Source organism: Lingula anatina, chromosome 1 (assembly GCF_051362555.1).
Source record: "Lingula anatina isolate TDL-2025a chromosome 1, LinAna3.0, whole genome shotgun sequence".
Lineage (NCBI taxonomy): Eukaryota > Metazoa > Brachiopoda > Lingulata > Lingulida > Lingulidae > Lingula > Lingula anatina.
Genome location: NC_141767.1, coordinates 42862475 through 42883088, shown reverse-complemented (window position 1 = coordinate 42883088; position 20614 = coordinate 42862475). Strand labels below are relative to the sequence as shown.

Genomic DNA, 20614 nt, shown 5'->3' with positions numbered 1-20614 from the left:
CTTTTGTGGTTTAAAGCCAAATAAAACAACAATATTTGTCACGTGATCAAGGTCATTAGAAAGGTGAGAGTTTTGATTTTGACGTCTCTGCAGTGAAAAAGCCGGCAGTCCTAAAATGGGTTGTTTATTTTCTCGAGAACAACGCCAGGAAACACAAACAAATGCAACCGAAGAAGAACCGAAGAAATATTCATGGTGAGACATGGTTAAGTGAATTTCACTCAGGAGTACATGATTTAGTATAGTGCACCGTTGATTCAGAAAGAGAAGGGAATGACAGAGAGAGAAAACTGTCTTTACCACAATCAGAATACCAGTATTTACACTCTGCTACAGTGCTGTTTTTAATCTCCCTTGTTTTGTGTTCAACGGTGAATACTTGTTGGCTCAGAAGAGCTGAACCCTTCTAGATCAATTTAATTAAGTCACTAGACGAAATAATTAACTGGAGAGCTAGTACAGTTTAAGAAAGGGAGAGGAGGTGAATTCCTAAACTGTAATCTACAATGAATAGGTCTTATTCAAGTATTCTTAGAGACCATTCCCACAGATCTATCACCCTGGGGAGTCTCATTAAATTGCGATCATCTTTACCGGCTTAAATGTCTGTCACGCCTAGTAAAGCTGTTTGGGGGTAATTATCTTTACCCTAGCTGATTCGGTAGGCGTGACAGACAGTTAAGCCTCTTGAGCTGATAGCAATATAGCGTGAACCCCCAGGGAGTTGGGTCAATCCAGATGGATCGATCTAAGTATGGGAATCCAGTCTTAGGGACAGATGATCTGAACTGCTGGTAGGGTAAATGTGTGATAGAAATCAGTACTTGTACACAGGCCTCTTTATGCTTAACTACTCATGAATCTTTTGTTGTCTAGCACACCAGTGAAAAATGTTTTTAAACACAATGTCTCGGTTTCTGTTTTATAGGGATAAAAGAGAAAAATTAGACCCAAAAGATTATACAATAGAAAAGCTGTCAGGAGAAACTGTTGGCAGAATACCAGGAACAGTTAAAGGCCAGCAGTTTATTATCAGGGATAATGAGGTAAATGTATTTCCATGTACTAGTACCATTATATAGAACAGTCATAGTCATTTTTTAATTATGATTTAAATGTGATATTGCTGTTCCTTCCTACTGGGCATTTATATTACACTATTATACACTAATTTCATATTTAAGCAAACAAAAAAGAGTATGTAATGGTTAAAAAAATTAATGGATACATTTTTGCCAAATTATCATTTTGTTTGAAAAAAATTCTTTGGCTTCAGATTCAGACAAATGCATTTCTACAGTGACCCTTGCAAGTAGCAAATGTTAACTTTCAGTCATGTCATAAACAGATGGTTGCACTTTTTAAAATAAAAAGGTGGGGTTCATTGAAATCAGTTCAGATTTACATGTTAAGCTGTGTTCTCTAGTTTCAGCTGTGTATTCTATATGTAGACAGGTGGCAATTAAAGTGTATGAGATACTGTACTAGTACATATTTAATTTCAGAACTGTAATATTTACATTTTTGACCATTCTGCCACAATACAAGTTGATGACTGTAAAAACTGCAAAATCTTCATGGGACCAGTGAAGACTAGGTATGCAAATTTTGGCTGTTCTTTTTCTCAAGGCTGTATCCCAAGTAAAAAAAAAAAAAAAAAAACGGCAACTGTGGCGATATATTGTAAATGAAAGTGCCTACTAGTACATAAACATCTGTTGATTTTGAAGCAATTTAGGATTATTCAATAGCGTTTTTTCTTTTCTCATTTCTTTTTCTCCTTATAAATTTGTCTTCTCAAAACAACTTAAGAAACAAAAATATTAAATCTTTTAACTCACTTTAACTTAATTAAAATGAATGAAAACACCAGAACTTTTATATAGTGAAAGATATGTCAGCAGAGAGGAAAATACTTTATTAAGAAAATATGACAGGCCCTAATACATAAAATGTGAACAGTGTAACTGTTACATTTTGAAAAGCTTCAGTGTTATCATGTATCATTATTATTTTTCAGTGTTTTCGTCAGAGATTGTGAAAACTGTCAGATTGCAGTGTCCTGCCAGCAGTTTAGGACCAGAGACTGCAGAAAATTGGATGTGTTCCTGCACTGTATCACACAGCCCATCATAGAGGCCAGCACTGGGGTGAAAATGGCATGTTTCCAATATTCATACCCGGAACTTGAAGGTAGATATGGGACTAGAACCGAATGATATGTACCATCGTAGTGGGGATGACCTCCTGACATGTGGAATAATTATCTCATAGTCACTTTATAAAGTGGACATATCCCACACTGTCCATTATCACTTAAAATCTGTTCTCTATTGAATTATCTTTAACTTGAGGTATCACAATTGGGTGAATATAAATGATTTTTTTTTTTTTTTTTTAGTAAAGAATGTGGTTCTCTGTGGGGCTTGTGATTAGTTGTGTGCATGTTAATAACACCTTGCCTATGGTGACACGCACAATTATTCTAGAGTTAAGCCAGAAAGTTTTATTAGCTGTTTGATATTTTTGTATTTCAGAACAGTTAAAAAGTGCAGGGCTGAGTATATATAACAACAGCTGGAGCACAGTTCATGATTTCACACCAGTGCCAGGAGAGAATAATTTCTCATTGTTGCCAGAGGTACTTATTCAATGCGGGTTTAGTGTATGGTGTGATATTGTTCAGTTTTTTGTCTTATTTGCCTCACTTTTTATTGTGTAAAGACTAGGTTTTATGCATGATATTTTCAACATTAAATCTGAAGTTTAAATGACAAGTTAAACTTAAGAGCAATTTCATTATTTGCTTCTTATCTATACTTATTCTAGTAAGTTTGACATGAAGGTCAAGATCATTGTGAAATGTAATAATAGTGTTTACTATCACACCCGGAAGAGTTGAAATTTAAAGATATGTGTTATTATGTTGTGTAAAAAAATGAAAGTCTACAAAATTTTGTAGGATGTGAAAATTGAAGAGTTTTTACCCATACCAACAACAGAACAATTTTCGTGTATGAAAATCGATACAAACCCAGGAAATAGTGTTGTCCCTGTAACTCATGGAAGTAGACGCAAGCCAGCAACTGAGGTAAAGTGTTTTTATATCCAAAATGATGTTTGATGACCAATATTTTTAATTAAATAAAACTTTTAATGCTTAATGTTATAGTTTATGTTTTATACTGGGTCACTCATTTATACACTGGGTCACTCATGATTTGAAATGTACGAAAGTGACATCACTATACATTGAAAACCAGGGATTTTTATTTAATTAGTTCTTTTCTCTTTGTTAGTCTTGCTTGGCTGTGTTCTTTAATGATGGGAATTCAGTCAGCAGAGCAAAACAGTTCATAAATGAAATGAGAACAAAGCAGGTATGATATGTTTTTATGGCTACGTTTTAAGTGGAATCACAGTCGAAGACGATGTAAATATTTTAGTGTAGTTTCAGTTTTATCGCTAACAGCAGGTTTCAAGGTGACTTACTTATATCTGCACGTGATAGCTGTGATTGATCTTACAAATGAAAATGTCTTTTTTCCTTTTGTTAATTCAGCCTGGGTGTGTCCTTATTCAGACCAAGGAGGTCAATATGCAGGCAGCAGAGGCAGTGCGAGTATTTGGTTCAGAGGCATATAATACAGTAGTGCAGCAAGGTAAGCTCTTTCTCATTCTCTCTCTCTCTCTCTCACTGGTGCACATGCTCATGCAATTGCACCCATACACGCACATATAATTCTGATCATTCCATTCTTCCCTTTGCTTTACAGGACCTGTGATAGGATTGGAATACAATGGGGAGGATTGTGTGAAACGCTGTAAAGAAATAGTGGCTAGTATCTCCCAAGGTTCTTCAGAAATGGTATTTGTCACTCAAAGTCCAGAATTAGCAGCGGAGCAGGTGGAAAATTTCTATAACTACGCTGATATGCAGATGGCTGTGTGATAATTATATGTTGTAAACTACTTTGTAAATCATGCAATGTGAAATGAGTTTCTTGGTCTGTTAGCATTTTTTTGCAACATCAAGTTGAGCATCTTATCTGGACATCAATACCAAGACAAATAGAAGAGCATGTTAACTGTTTTTACAGTATACTGGCATTGAATCAACAAGAGTCCAGTTTCAGGAACGTATAGATGTTCATCATTTGCTTAAATTGGTGTTTGTTTCCAACAAAAATTTGGCTAACAAAAACCCATTGCATGCTTAGTGCTTCATATTTGTGCAGATCATGTCAACAGGTAGGAGAAGAACCCTGCTTCAAACCTCGGACTTACACCATTGTCTGTATTTCACTCGTACATCATGTTCCAGTAACATATGCACATTCTACTGTGGTCTGAATTTCATGCTACATAGAGGTGTGAAAAGTATTGAAATGGCCTTGTCTACACTGTGTAGATGTTCTTCTGTCTAATTAAAGTAAAGCTTTAGTAGAACGTGTTTGGGATGCATGCTTCGACTTTTTGTTTCATGTTATGCACCGTCTTCCAGTAGATATCACATTCACATTAATGGGATTGTGAGTGCTTTGGCTGGCAGGCATTTGATAAATGAAATTGTTGGGTCCAGTGAAGGTTTAAAGTCTGTCTGACAAGACTAAGTAGTGTTTTGAAATTTAAAAAGATTGTCTTCATAAGACTCTGAAGCTATTACTGTGACTCATAGTTGGAAGCAAACAAAGTTATTGTGAAACAGAACCCAGGGCCCGGTTTCACTGAAGAATGTCTTAATATTTAAAATTTTTTCTCCATTAATTTTTGGATACATGCTGTAATAGACAACAAAATTAAATAACTTTTTCCTAAACATTTGCTTAATATTTGTTAGTTTTTTTTTTTTTTTTTTTTTTTTTTTTTTTTTTTTTTTTTGTCTCATGTCCTCACTTAATTGGACTGCTACTGATTTGACTTTGATCAAGGAAGACTATATTTATACTTGTAAAAGTTTAAAAGAAACTTTCATGTTTGTTCTTTTGTAAAACTGGACCCAGTTCCAAGGTGAATTGCTATCACCGTCCTGCTAGTTCTTTTCTAGGTTATGGCTTATATATGCCTCTTTGGTTCAGTAAGCAAATGTATATAAAAAGCATATTGTTTTGTATCATGGTGGATCTTTAAGTATGGATGTTGGTGCTGATGTGACACAAGTACTGGGTAATTTTGTAGTGGTGCCACAAGACATTCCACCAAATAATATAAATAATGATTAAGAGACAGAATATTCATAAAGCTATTTATATCTTTTTACAGGTTTGTAGTCTATTAAGTTTTGTACCTGTAATTGTTTTATAATTATTTTATATTGTTTTAAGCATGTTTTAGCTTTATGTGCATGCAAAATATCTAAACAGATTTCCTATGGTTATCTACATTTTAAATCTGTGATAATATTTTCATTTGGGTTATGTATTTTCACTGATAAAAAGTATGTCCAATGATAAAATAACTGTAAATTTGTAACCATAATAAGGTAGGTCTACATCACTTTTCATTCTCAGTTCTGTACTTTCCTAAGATCTGAACATTCCTCAGGATGTGTTAGACGTGAAAAGAATATTTTGAGAAATGATTAAGCTTTGCCCAATGTAGCTTCTGTTGAATATTATTTGTCGTCTAATTAACTGGTAAATATGCATTTTTTTCCCTGTTCTAATTTTGTCAAAATGAAATGGGCTATAACATTTATGAAAATGTATTTTTGTAGAGTAAGCTTCATAACAAATTGTGCAAACATTAGCTTGGTCCTATTCCCCATTTATGTTAACAAATTTGATTTTATAGGCTTGGACTGGTGTTTGGTAATTTTCAGTTGTGAGAGAATTATTAACTTACCAGATTAAGTGATTTAACCTAAACTTTGTTTGTAATGCAAACTGTAACAAGTAAATTAGTGAATATCAGATACAGCTAAAACGGAATAAGTGAAATGCTGTTAGAAGGGTTTGTTAACCTAAAGGATATAGAAATGATAAAATATAGTTTTATTTTTCTTTTTTTAATGTACATATATATATGTACAATCATTTCATTATTTCCAAATTACCTTCGGTAATGAGCAAGAGTTTTGGTTAGGATAGCAGGATCCAAAGAATAAGCAGGCACAGCATTTGTTTTGCTGAAGATACAACCTTACCCCAGTCTTAGTTTCTTCCTTCCCCTAAGTTGATGCATCATGGCACTCTTTTTTTTTTTTTTTTCAGTGTAGAAGAGTCGCCAAATTATTTTCAATGCATTTGCGTTGTCATGACCTTTATGCACATAATCAACATTTACTTAATCTGAACATTTTCCGTCCGCTTTTCTGTGTTTTGAGAAGTAACTAGTGTACATCAGTGATTGGTTGTTTTTTTTATTGTAAAAGGTATGAAGCAATAAATGTATTGTCTATTAGGGTCTTGTATTTATGATTTATAATTGCATCCGTCAGAGTGTAAAAACAAAAAAAATTGTTGTTAGTTTTCTCATCCCAATAAAATGACCTTTTACCTATAGTTTACCTTCATGCATCATTACAACCCCACGTCGTTACTGCCTTGAATTCTGATAATACCTGCATCGACATGCTCCTGTAGCGTGACATTCCCCCATGCCCGCCCCCCCCCCCCCCCCCCCCCCCCCTTCGTTTTGGCCACTGAGGTGTTTTTATGCATGACGTACATACATTTAAAACGTACAGCTTGGTCTTCAATTAATTATTATCTTCATGTGTCATATCTACCAGGGGGATAGCACCCACTAAACTCTGTCACTCGCACCACTGCCGCTCGCTTGCGCGCTCCACTCACTCTGCCGCTCGCTCTTACCGTGGATGCACCATGTTGTACTTCCATGCTCTCACTATCTTGCTCGCTGGCTCCATTCCGCCATCCTTTTCGCTCACTCTTTTATCGACTCTCTCACTTACCCACTCTTACCAGGCCCGTAGCCAGGGGGGGTTCGGGGGGTTCAAGAGAACCCCCCTTTTTGCTGGAAAAAGGTCCACTCTGGGTAAAATATGACCTAGGTACATGGGGATTATATGGTAAAAGGTCCACTTTTTCAAAAAAAGAACCCCCCCTTTGAAATTGCTGGCTACGGGCCTGCTTACTCTCTGCCACTCGCTCTATTTAAACTTCAAACTTCGTGCGGTGAGAAAAAGAACCCAATAATAATGAAAGAGTTTATACGGCTATTGTATACATATATTATAAAATACACATAATTTTAACGGAAATTGTTTGAACATCTCGGGTTTAAGAAAGATCAAACAGATAATTAGAAATAAAATAAAATAGTAAAAAACGATACCAACAGAAATAAAAAGAAAGGTTGAGAGTAATTGTTAAAATTATCTTTTACTATTTAAAAGAGATGCAGCGGTTGCATAAAAGCTTTTTAAAAACTGTTTGCTTCCTCTTAAAGTTAAAGGTCTACATTTGCTTGGGAGAAAATTAGTTTATTAGCAGGGTGAAAGTTATTGTTAATAATCTTAACTGTTTGGAAGCTACCCTTTCCATATAAATGCTTCTAGGAGAGGGAAAATCCAACCCCACTATTCTTCTGCACGTCTCGGTAAGCCCACCTTAGTTTTTCTTGGAAAGTAAACTCCCAGTCTCGCTTTCCTTAGCTGTTTGTGTAAATGGTTACGACAAATCAAGTTGATATTGAGATCAACCCAAGCAGTGTAAAATCGTCTGCTTGCTTAACTGCTATATTATCGATGTAAACAGTCTTTTTATCATTCTTATCATTCTTTCTCAAATCTACTATGCCATTTCTTTCGTTTGAACCCATCAAACTTCGTTAGAACCTCGGACAAAATCACTCTCGGTACGTTAGAGTTTGGAGCAAGCGACAGTGAGCCAGGGACGTGGACACTATGATATTTAAGTGCTTCGGCATATTTACCTGAACTAATTATCGCCTGACAATTGTTTTATAATTATCTGGATATCATCTATCTTTCAAATGGTAACCTTTATTTGTTCGTAACAAGTAAAAAAAAAAAAAAAAAAAAAAAAAAAAAAAAAAAAAAAAAAAACGCCGTCATCTTATTGATTCAAGATTAATGCATGCATTTTGTTGAGGATCAAGCTTTCTAGATCTTGAATAATTTGTCATTTCTCAAATTGCCTGTTTGGGTAGACTTGGTCGGTTTGGTAGTAATTATGTCGCTAAAAGAAAATTAATATTTGAAATAACCAATAATCAACCCATGTGTGAGACACGGACACACGCATTACCAGCATTACAAGCATGCTCGTGCGTTATTCATATGCCCCAAAAATTGTGAAATTATCGTGGGTAGGCCTACATATTTCAGTTTTAAGTATTTTTCTGAATTAATTTATTTGGTGACTTTGTATCTCATATTCAATTAAGTTAATTTTGCCATTTACTTAGGGCCAACTGTTTTTTATGTTTTATGTTTACCGATGATTTAGTAGACTGCGATCAAACAAAAATATTTAAATTTAAATTTAATTCAAATATTAAAAAAAAAAAAACGTATAGCCCATAAATAAACAACCATTCTACGAAAAAGGTCAAATTCCAAAACGATGTATACAGGGATATGAACTTTGTAAAACTGAGAAACTTTATATTTTTAAAGATAAGTTTTTCAACTACTACGGAAGAATTATTACCCACACCAGATTTTCTATTTATTTTAGATTTTCTACTTTTGTAAATGAACTAATGAACTAGAACGATTGGAGACTGTGAGATGGTGCTGCGAATTTAGTTCGTTTGTTTTTGTGTGAGAACAGGTAGGCTACATGTACATCTACATGTAGTTGGGGCTTAATTATTATTTTTATCTTTTAAGTTGCTAGACTGATGTTCGCTTACTTTTAATAAAAAAAGTTAAATGGACCTATATATTGAGAATGAGTGATAATCTTTTTACCCTCAACTTTAAAGCATGAATTTAATGCTCTTTATTTAGGAATCCCTTTAATGCTTGGTGACATTTTTCAGCGTGGAACAGGAACCGGCTATTTTCACAACTGCGCATTTGGCGAGGAAGCCATTGGAATTATTCACATGTGACCCTTCTTCTTTGCCATATATTTGTAGCGCTTGTTTCTGGAATAATGTATCAGATTTATGTTATTAAAACGCTGTTTTGATAGGCATATGCGTGTAAAACTGCTAAGCAAGCTTTGCCGCTTTTCAGGTTTACCTGTGCTCATAACGTAACGGGTGACGTAAGTGAACACGTTCATCAGTCTCCTTTATTTATTCCATTTCTTATGAACAACTAACAATGCATTTCTAGTAAACAGAATTTGCTGTTTGAATAAACACGAGTTTGAGTTGAGCTGTGTCAGTTACCTTGGCCTAAATAACGTGACCTAATTGCAAAGACAACAAACATGGCGCTCTCCAGATTTCAAAACCTGGGTAGACTTGGAAGTTCTGCGGGTTTTATCATCAGAAACAAATTGCTGGCTCCTAGGAACACGGTATGATATCTGGCACATTGAAAGACCAATTCTGTTGTTCGACACACACAAACTCCTTTGGTTTCATGGTAATATAGGTACTAGTACGTACTACAGGGTACTAAACACAGGCATGATGCGGCATGTGGGGGGGGGGGGGGGGGGGGGGGGGGGGGAGGGACGAGTAGACTGTTGTACGGTGGCAATGCCATAAAAATAATTATATTACCCACAGCTCTATTTCAGTTATTTATGATAAAGACTATCTTTTGTGTATCTTATTTGTGATCAGTCCGTGGTTTAATCCAAGTTGTACGTCTTTTTATTTTTACCTAATAGTCTCAACACCCTGTGTTACAAACTCAGGCTATACATATGTATACCATGTTTTAAACATTCATATTCTATATACTATTACAAAATACAAAATGAGTGGTTAAATTTATATGACGTAGACTACATTTCAGACTTTTGAGTTAGCCAACAACTTTGGAACAAGTCCTCAACAATGTGCCCAGTTTTATGATACTCCAGAAGAAGCAATAAAAGATATTCCGGATGATTCAACTCTTTTGATTGGAGGTAAGAACAATGTTTTATGTACCATTACAGCTAGAATATTTTGACAAATTCTTACAAAGACATCTAGTATAAAATATTTCCAGCATTCAACAGAGTTATACACAAGTGACTGTACCTTTATGATGCTTCAAGGGATATATGACATCATTCAGTTAAAGGGATAATAACTCTTCGTATAAGATCTATATTTCACAATAAAAACATTGTGAATAACTCATAGAAATATAATATATTCTGTTTTACCACATAAACGGCAGTTATAGCTATTATTCTGGTATCTGAGCTTGTCTTTAGATCATGTGACCTCCATTGATGGCTATACTCTGTTAAAATCTCTTAAGAGATTTTAACAAAAAACCAAACTTTTTAGAAAAAAACCAGAGACTAAGTTTGAATGTAAAAATGGATTCATTAACCATTGGTAAGTATGGGAAAATTGTTGTTTACTCCAGGAAAATTCATTTTTTGGCCGAAACGAAGAGTTATTATCCCTTTAAAAGAAAAAAAAAGGTTCCTAGAAATTTTATGATGAAAAAAATTAAAGAATTTAGATTGTCACACTTATTATGTATCTATGTTTTGCCAATGTGGAAAGTTACACAGTCAGTCTACTAAGAGAGAAAGAGGGCAATGAATTCTGTAAATTTTTATCAATTTTGATAGAGCTGTTTCTTTTTTTATGGCATCAGGATTTGGTCTGTGTGGTATCCCAGAAAATTTGATTGGTGCTCTTCTGAAACAAGGTGTGAAAGGAATAACTGCTGTCAGCAACAATGCAGGAGTTGATGACTTTGGGTTGGGAATGCTCCTAAAAACACAGCAGGTATCCTGTAGACATACAGACAGTAGAATTAAGACATGTTTTCTCTGTTCACATCTTTGGAGGATGTTTTTTCATAACAGATGTATCACACTGTTTGTAGATACTAAGAATTTGTAGAAATCTTCAACTTTACCAGGTTGTAAATCGAAATGTGTTAGATTTTAACTTTGAATATTTCCTTTTCTCAAACTTGATCTTATTGGATATTATCAAAATCTTTTTAAAACATTCTGATTTATTTTATCTGTTTGCAGATAAAACGCATGGTGTCTTCCTATGTTGGTGAAAATGCAGAATTTGAAAGGCAGTACCTGGAAGGGGAATTGGAAGTAGAATTGACACCACAGGTTTGTTGGTGAAAGGTTTTAGTCTTCTCGGTGCTGGATGTTTCTACCATTTTCATGTACCCAACCAAGCATGTCATTATAAGAATCGCTGCTACTTACTCATGTAACATTATTGTCTAAATCATCATCTGAAACTCTGGTTCACAGGTGAGAAATCAGTGCTATGGTTTGTAACAATCCATGCAACATGATGCATCACTAGAAAGTAGTCAATCGGTACCGTGGGATGGTGCACAATTTGAACAGCTGGCACATTTGACTAACACTTGGGATATCCAGTTATTGTCATAATTCCTGGTTGCCTTATGATGCCAGTGGCTCCCAAAGGGTTAGAAATAATAATATTAATAATAATAATAATAATACTAATAATAATGGAATACCATATTACTTCTTCTGGTAAGGTAACGGGTGCTTTGAGTAAGTCTTTTTAGATTGTGAACTTGTGCGTTTAGATACTTCCGGTTTTTTCTTCTGCCATTTGCTTCAACCTCAAAATCATCACCTATAATTGATATGATTGATAAAGGATTATCTAGGACCCAAACTCCCCCCCCCCCCCCCCCCCCCAATGTAGTAATTATACTGGTTTGATTTTTTTGTCAAACATGCTAATATTATAAAGTGGGTGTCACTGGGTGATTATATTCCTTGTGATAATAAAACACTTTTAACAGAGAACATTGCTTTCCTAGTCTTTTGCCCAAGGTTTTCTATAGCTTTTTATATTGACCCAGTATTTGTCATGATAACATCTAGTTAAGAATATTTTTATAATTATTCGACATTTGAGATTTTTTTCTTGTTTGTGGTAAATTTTATAGGTGTGGGATTAATCTTTCAGATTTATTGAAAATCATTACTTTTGATTTTTTTAGTTCACATAAAGTTTTCCGTTTTTGCAGTAAGTTAAAACTTTTTCTAACAAAGATTGGAGACCATTTTGAAGAAGGAAAACAAAACTTAATCATCAACATATAATAAAATTGTGATTTAAATAATCTGTCTTGTGCTACTGTGAAAGTTAAATGTGTCTTTTAGATCATCGATAAAAATGTTGAAGAGCATCGGACTTAGGTTGTCTTCTTGCTTTTACCAGTTTTGGGTAGAAATGGCTGTGTGTAAGTGTCTTTAGTGCATATACATTGCTTTCAAAAGTTGGTGACCCCCCTTCCCAATTTTAAGAGTTTTAGAAAAAGGCATTTGTGCCACCTGTATAAAAGACCTTTAATTAGGTCAAGAACACAAGCATGGAGCCACTTGTTCTTGGTGGTGTGACTGACTTTTAATACTCTCAATGATTCCAAGGTAAATATGTGGTCAGTGTTTTGATTCCCAGGCCTTAAGTTACGTCAAATTTACGTTTCAAACAATTAGATGAATGGAGAAGCTGATTATTTATTTGAATTAATTTGAATCAATGTTCAATTAAAGCCTGGTATATTGTGATGCACTGGTCTGTTCATGTGTCATTGTTTTCAATCTTTAATAATTCAAAATAAATGGTATTGAGAGGATGGAATTGTGTTTGCTTATTGCAGATTAATGTTGCATGATAGTTAACCTGTGTAATGGTAGTTTAATATTTTAGGCAAACAGTGAGCATTTGATTTTTTTTATTGCAAAATATTTTAATATTTAAATGTTGCAGTTAAAACGTTACAGCAAAATATTTTAATATTTAAGTGTTACAGTTAAATGTTACAGTTAAAATGTTACAGTTACTGGACATTTCAACACTTCTCCTTTTATCACCTAAGTGCACCATATCCAGAGCTGTAGACAAAATTTCTATCTATAAATCCATCTTTGAATTCTAAGGCTCTATTCCCATTGACACCATCGATCTTCATGGATCAACCACACTCTGTGTGGATTCTTGCTGATTGCAATCAGCTTAACTGACACCAACACACATCCTCCTCACATTAAGTAGAATGCAGAAAAGCTGGTGATTATATGAGTACTTTGGAAACAAGAAGAGGCATGTTATTCAGTTAAGCTGATTGCACTTAAAAAGTCTCCACAGAGATGGAATGATCAACATAGAATGATGGTTTCTATGGAAATGGGGTTTAAGTTTTTTTTTTTTTTTAATTATTTGTATAATAGAGATAGAAGCTGGTGACATTAAAAAAAAAAGAACTTAAAGTTCTTAAGAGATATTCAGGAAAATAAGATTTTGCTTCCTCAAGGTCTAACTCTCACTGTTTGCCTAAATTGTACTTTTCATTTTGCTTATGACAGAGATGGATGTAAAATATTCAGATAGGAGTGGCTGTTAAGATGTAACTCACAAAATTAAGTCTGACATGTACATGCATTTTGCTTTCAAAAGTTGCATTTAAATATGCCCAAGTGACAATTTCAGCACATTGTAATATGTTTACATCAATTATGAATAGTATTATAACATTCTTTCTAGGGAACACTGGCAGAAAGGATACGGGCTGGAGGTGCAGGCATCCCAGCATTCTTTACCCCCACGGCATATGGCACCCTGATTCATGAAGGAGGAGCTCCCATCAAATATGGTCCTGATGGTTCAGTGGCCATTACAAGTGCTCCCAGAGAGGTAGCGTGATTGGTTTGTTGTTTGCTGTTTGATTAATTAATTGACAGTTTGTAGTAAGTGGAGTAAAATGGTTGATGATGATACAAATATGGTGTCATATTTGAATAACTGGCATGATTCATTGAAATATTGTCTTTTTCTGAAAAAGTGGAGATTTTTACCACCTTTATTGATCCAGCTTGAGAAATAGTCTACATTAGATTTAGAGTCAGAGTGGACCTTTTCTGCTCCTCCTCACCCCCCTACCCACAGGTCTGTGTGTGTGTGTGTGTGTGTGTGTGTGTGTGTGTGTGTGTGTTGGGAGAGAAGCAGTAGAGTGAGAACAGGCTTACAGCATGGCTGAGTGTTCTTACATTTGTAGCATACTGAGCACACATATATATATACATATTGGTATGTTCATTCAGTGTATAAGAATGTTATATTATTAAATTTTAAATAGCAATGTGTGTCTTCATGATAGGGCTTTGGCTGAAGAAATGGCAAGTTTGTAGTGTGTGATTGTGATTATTTAGGAAAAGAGGGTTGTCTGTCATTGTGCTGGTTGAGGCGATGATGTGCTCGGCTGATAGAATGGATGAGCTGTTTCCAGTGAGTAGAGCCAGTGGCATGACACTATTTTCAAGACTGTGATTCTGCACTGTGGACATGTGAATCATTTGTTACACTAAAACTGCTTTTATACAAACATCAGGAAAAAGACAACATGATTGCACCCACCTTCTTAATGTCTGGTTTCAATTTCAATGAAACATGACAAAAAGAAGGACAGGTTTATTACCGATACCAATGGTTCCCTAACATGATCCATGTATCAGAAATATGTATGAATCAGATTATGAAACTTCCATTTAGCAACTAACCGACATTGAGGTCTCACCTTAAGACCTTTCACTTGCCGTATGTCAATAACATTGAATTGTGTTTCAGTAAGATCTGGTTTTTATTCTTGTGTTTCAGAGAACAAAGCCTTTCTAACCATTAGTGTGATTAAGTCAGTTTTATGTAACAGGTTACAAAACTTAATTTGATTTTTCTCTATCAGTGAAATGTACGACAAACATGGCTTCTGGAAAAAAGGTCTTCATTATCTGCTATGTAGCTAAGTGATAAATATGAAGCCAGAGAATGCAAACATACAGTGTGTATGACGGGTTCATTGCCAAATTGCACGGGATGCAATTAGTGGAATTACAGCCTCACAATACTTTTTCCTTGAAAAGAGGTGTTTATTCGCAGACTTAAAAAATCTGGATATCATAAGTAAACATGTTAAGCAACTCTTAGGCAGAAAAACACATACACACACACACACAAATATGGTTTTAACAATGCAAAGACCCAATTGGGATCTAGCCTAGTCCAGTTATTATATATATATATATATAGACCTCATCAGGAGCACAAACAGATCAAAATACAAATGAAGACTCTGACTACAAAAGATAAATGCGAAACATTGCACAAAAAATACGCGTGTGACGTTTTGCATCGCGTGTACAGGTAACAAATTTGCAATGCTTTCGAGTTACGGGGCCCAGTTTGTTTGTATGTCATGTGTAATTAATTTGTGGATGTTATAGATCAAGGTATATCATATTATTATGGTAAATGAAATTAATTTGTATTCACAAATGTGGTTTGTAAAAAATATCTGAGTAAAACATGTCCATTTTCCCAAAAGTATACTGGTCATTTTATTTCAGAAAAGTGGATTTTATTCAAGTGAAAAAATATTGAACTCAGTAATTTTGTTGTCTTAGTGTACATGTTAACCTAGGGCAGTGTGGAACATTGATAAAATGGCTTTTGTTCATATAATATCCAAAACAATAGTTCACACCTACACAACTGATTTGGGTCATTTCATAGTAGTTTTTATTGGGTTCAATAACTTTTTTTAGCTGATCTATAGAACTTCCCTACAAGGTGCCTAATTACTAAATAGATGTGCCTGCAAATATTACAAACTTTAGCTATTGGGTGGCAGACAATTCACACTTTTCTTTGTACATTTCATATATTCTTCAGAAAATGTAGAGATTTTCTAAAAAGGTGTACAAAATATTAATAATAATAATTTATTGAGCACAGAAATGTTTTTTACATTTAGAGGCTCTCTAACTACTATATATTATACATATGGAAAGATAGTAATAATACTAAATAATTGGAAAAGAAAAAAAATAAAAAATAATTATACCTATATGATAATTATTATATAATATATTAATGGGCATGCTTTTTCCTAAAATCTGTAGCTGAATAAAACATTCCTTTACTATGTGTTTTAATCAATATACTGTGAATGCTTTTTATTTAAATATTAATGCAAAAGTCTTTAAAAAGCATCATCATAAGATGTTTTTTAAACTAAATTTCATTTGCCAGACCTCTAAGTTTAATATGATCTACAATATAATCACACATGTCCTGCAAACAATCTGGCAGCTCACCTGTAAATTACTTGGCCAGTAAACATGCTCATTATGCTGTCAACAATGCAAAGACCCAGACCAGTCAGACAAGATAGTAACTAGACTAGATTGAGATCCGGCCTAAACCAGATCCCAGTATGGATCTGGCCTATTCCAGTTTGAAATATATTTAAAATTAAATAGTTAGTAATAAGATATAGAATTACAACCTCACATTATTTTTTCTCAGAAATGTTTTTTTTTATTAAAAGGAAAAGATAATTTTTCTTTGAGAATCTATTTTATAATAACCCCTTTGGCAGAATATGACTGTTATGTCTACCCACTGGGACATATACTGTTTAATGTAATAGGAGTTATATGTAGACATGATCTCATCTTCACTAAGACGAAAGTCTAACCACAGGATTTAGCAGGATGTGTTGTAGACTATCTTGGGTTATTCCTTTTTGTATTATTCTTTCCTTGTGCAGCAAAGCTTTAGGCTTGTTCTCAGTATAGATGGGACAAACTTACTTAGAGCCACACACACAAATATGCTATCTCATAAGCTTATAAAGCTAAACTTACCACCTCCATACTTATATGCCTGCTTCTCTTCTTAAAAAGAAAAGATTATAGATAAAACAGTTGAATATTAAGTAGTTGAGTATTAAATTAGGTAATCATTGTTTCTCTAGTTCCAGCTATTACTCGAATTGAGGATTGACAGATTTTTAGATGAGTGTATGAGGTGGAAATGTTTGTCAAATACTGAAGCTCTCTCATTGACCTTTTGGTTACTATTATACATGGTTTCTATGAATCCATACATATATTTCAATGTTCATTAGTTGATATGATATGTATTTTGAATCACACGTGATTATGACTACATTTTTGTCATTCAGAACAAATATTTGAATGACTCAATTTCCGGTCAAATAGCATTGGCCTAATATTCATGTTTCTAATTACTCATGCTGTCTTGGACAGAGATTTTCACATAAATACTAGTAAATAAATAAAAAAAGTCAAATTTTAGTGAAAAAAATGTATTTAACTCGTATTATAGGTTGACCCTTGAGCATCCTTTCTGAAGGGTCCTTCTCTGTGAGCCTTTTGATTTAACTTAACTGCCCATGGGCCACAAATGCTGTCCCTCTGTTTTGCAACCCACTACCAACCCATGGCTATAGCATGCAGCTATTTATTTATTTATTTATTTATTTATTTATTTATTTATTTATTTATTTATTTATATTTCATATTATTATTTTTTTTTTTTTGGGGGGGGGGGAGGTAAAAATGCTCATGTTGCCTGTGTAGCCTATGTTAAGTTTGTCCTCAGTAAACACACACACGTGTGTCATAAACAAGTCGAAACATTACCTTGGGTGCCTAAGGATCTTTGTCCACCCACACCTATACTTGGAAATACAATAACTGTTTTGTAAATCAGCATATTTCCATTTTCTAAAAATAAATTGATATAAACATGTGTAGCATAAAAGGAACAAGAGTGAGAAAATAATATCATCTTTGGTTGTCAAGTATGATTGTATTTTTTTGTATTCATCACAGTATTATATGACTTGAAATCGGTGTCAACAATTTTAAGTTAAGCAAGCCATTTATAAAATGTGAAGCAGATCTTAAAACAAAGAATATCTTTTGAATTGGACTTTTTTCCTGTATGTTCAATAGTGCTAAGGTTTTTTTTAGTTTCTAGATTGACTTCTCTGATATAGAGGCCTATATGTTTCTCTTATCATAGATAATGCACACATACATAGGGTTTAAAGAAAGTTTAATAAGTTGCATGAGCTATGGAAAAATTTTAAGTTATCCAAAGATATCTTATTAAAGATAATATCAGTAAGGAAAATATCAAGGGCCATCATAGTCATGGTTCTAACTGCATCTCCTTTTGTATATGTTTTTCATGGTTTGATCAATATTGTCTGCAATCATTTCACACTCTTGACCAGAGATTGTCCCTTGTTGCTGATTTGACCAAGATTCTCTAGGAGAGCATTCACATCAAGAAGAGTCGAGGTCTAGCAAGGCCGAGACCTAAATATGGCAGACCTACATGAATGGAAGACTGCATAATCGTTTAATGACATTCATTGAGAGACTATTAAAGGATTACATGGTTTTCCTTTAATGTAGGTCTGCCATATTTAGGTCTTGGCCTTGCTAGACCTCAGCTGTTTTCGATGTAATGCTCTCTAGGACATACATTATTATGTATAGAAACATGGTGCCTGTACATAAAGCAATCACCTGTGTCTGTTATCACTGTTGCCGTACATTTTCTCAGAAAACATGATAAGTGGAAAACGTTTTTACCTGTTGTCCTCAAACTTATTGAACTGATAAATAGTCATAAAATACAGGTTTTAGTTTGAAAATCAGCTTGATCGGACCATTTTACCAAAAGTTATACTGTTTTTTTCTTTTTTTTTTCAGCATATTTTAAAAATTAAAAGCTAAATATCCCCCCAAACCAAAGGATTTACGGGAAAAATTACTGTGGAAGAATGACCTATTTTGTGCATCAATATTTGCCTTTGTCTGTACATTTATCAGCTTTGCTGCTTGTTTATGTTTTCTACTAGATTCTTCAATGTTCCAAGATTTTGTGTTTAGTAACTTTTAAGTGGTGATAATCTTTTACTTTGTAACATGAAATATCTAAGAAACAACCACTTTTTACTCTTTTCACAAGAGCATCATCATGCTAACAGTCCATACATGTAGGTCCCAATGACCTTGATAAAGTAAACTATAACAAGATCTTGCAATAAGGTCTAGTTATAGTTTACTTTTATTAACCAGTAGTGCAATCAAGTGGGTTAGTCCTCGAGTGACATAATCATAGTTGAAATACTCAAGGGTGGAAAAGATAATATTATTGTCCTCATTTGATTGCACAGATGTTGACAATAATAGTGCATTTAAGATGGTTTTAGCAAAAATAGATATGATTGTTGTGATCTATACTTGTTTTCAGAATCTCAGTATCAGATTTACATAACACAATACATGTTCAGCTCTCCATAGATGCTTCTGTTACAATGAATAAGACAAACATGGTGTCAGTTTACAAAGAGTTTGGTCTTCTTCCACCAAAGTCCTGGTGAAGTGAAATGATTTTCTGGTTGAATTTAGCTCTTAATTTTTATTATTCTGCTTGGAAATTTATGTTACAAACTCTCCCTCCCCAAAAAAGTGTGTGTGTGTGTGCGTGTGCGTGTGTGTGTGTGTGTAACTGTTAGAGTGCCAGGGCATCTTCTTCACAATTCAGAGAGGCCTCAAACCAGTGCTTATGGGAGCAGTGGGAGGATATACTAACACCCCATTTCCATAGATATTTAGATCGATCTATCCCTGTGGGGAGTCTCACTAGATTACTGTCAGCTTGGCCGGCTTAAGCGTCTGTCCCACCTACTAAAAGCTGTAAGGGGGTAATTAACTATGGTGTCTGCTCAGCTGACTGCAATTTAGCGTGAACCCCCAGGGAGTTAGGTCGATCTAAAACTTAATCTTTAGATCGATCTAAATCTCTGGGAAAGCACCCTAAGAGGAACACATGTGTATGTTACCAATGGTTTGATGGATGTTTTTATTTTCTTACTCAAAAACACCAATCTTCAGACATCTACAAGTGTAGGATGTGCAGTTACTTATGGATAAATATGACTAAAAATAATATGAAATTAAAATAAAGTGAATCAGTGCTCACAATTCAAGAGTGCATTAATCATAAATGTGTGTGTGTGTGTGTGTGTGTGTGTGTGTGTGTATGTGTGTGTGTGTACACATGTCAAAGGTATATGGTATATCACTATTACAAATAGAAAAAGATACTTAATGTGCTGTTACAAGTTTCTTTTTGGACCTTATGAAAAATATTTTTTGCTTTCTGCTGATGTTTTGATAGAAAGTAGGAAGTCACAATTTTATTTTTATGAAGAGTGCTTTGATTGAATTACTCATGTTATGATTTCTGTTCGTAGAATTAATTTACATATATTGGAAAAAATGACAACGAGCAAATCAGGCCTGATAAATAATAATTGATCATGACTTGAAGCTGCCACATAGTGACTTTGATTGCCAAAGTAAAGATTTGAAAAATACTCCAGGCAGGTGAAATTTGTGATGCTTGGAGTCAGTATTAATACAAGCAAAATATTAAATTTCAGTGTCAATTCATTAAATTAAATTTGGTTACTTATTTTTTATCCAAGTCACATATGGCAATTTTATTTTTAAGGGCAGTAAATGAAGGGAAATACATTCACTTGAATGATATTCTACAAACATCTTTACAAAATGTTTAAACTAACACAGTAGTAATAACATTTTCACTAACTGAACAAGCCCCAACATAGTAAAGGATTTGATTTGCTTGAATAAAG

The 20614-nt window shown here is 34.1% G+C and overlaps 2 protein-coding genes across 2 annotated transcripts in view; both read left to right on the top strand.

Annotated features, from left to right (window-relative positions):
* The first annotated feature begins 12 nt into the window (after nucleotides 1-12).
* On the top strand, nucleotides 13-6402 carry LOC106158533 (protein XRP2). Its single transcript, XM_013534569.3, has 9 exons — nucleotides 13-195; nucleotides 929-1046; nucleotides 1506-1597; nucleotides 2021-2193; nucleotides 2538-2641; nucleotides 2963-3091; nucleotides 3300-3380; nucleotides 3563-3662; nucleotides 3777-6402. The coding sequence occupies exons 1-9, from the start codon at nucleotides 116-118 to the stop codon at nucleotides 3950-3952; spliced, it is 1053 nt and encodes a 350-aa protein (XP_013390023.2). The 5' UTR covers nucleotides 13-115; the 3' UTR covers nucleotides 3953-6402.
* Nucleotides 6403-9290: 2888 nt separating this feature from the next.
* Nucleotides 9291-20614, top strand: part of LOC106158549 (succinyl-CoA:3-ketoacid coenzyme A transferase 1, mitochondrial) — a 45838-nt gene continuing 34514 nt past the window's right edge. Inside the window, exons 1-5 of the mRNA XM_086999357.1 lie at nucleotides 9291-9461; nucleotides 9908-10022; nucleotides 10712-10845; nucleotides 11100-11192; nucleotides 13618-13767. Of these exons, the coding sequence (XP_086855483.1) occupies nucleotides 9372-9461; nucleotides 9908-10022; nucleotides 10712-10845; nucleotides 11100-11192; nucleotides 13618-13767 (582 nt within the window). The 5' untranslated portion in view covers nucleotides 9291-9371. The remainder of the gene's footprint in view (nucleotides 9462-9907; nucleotides 10023-10711; nucleotides 10846-11099; nucleotides 11193-13617; nucleotides 13768-20614) is intronic.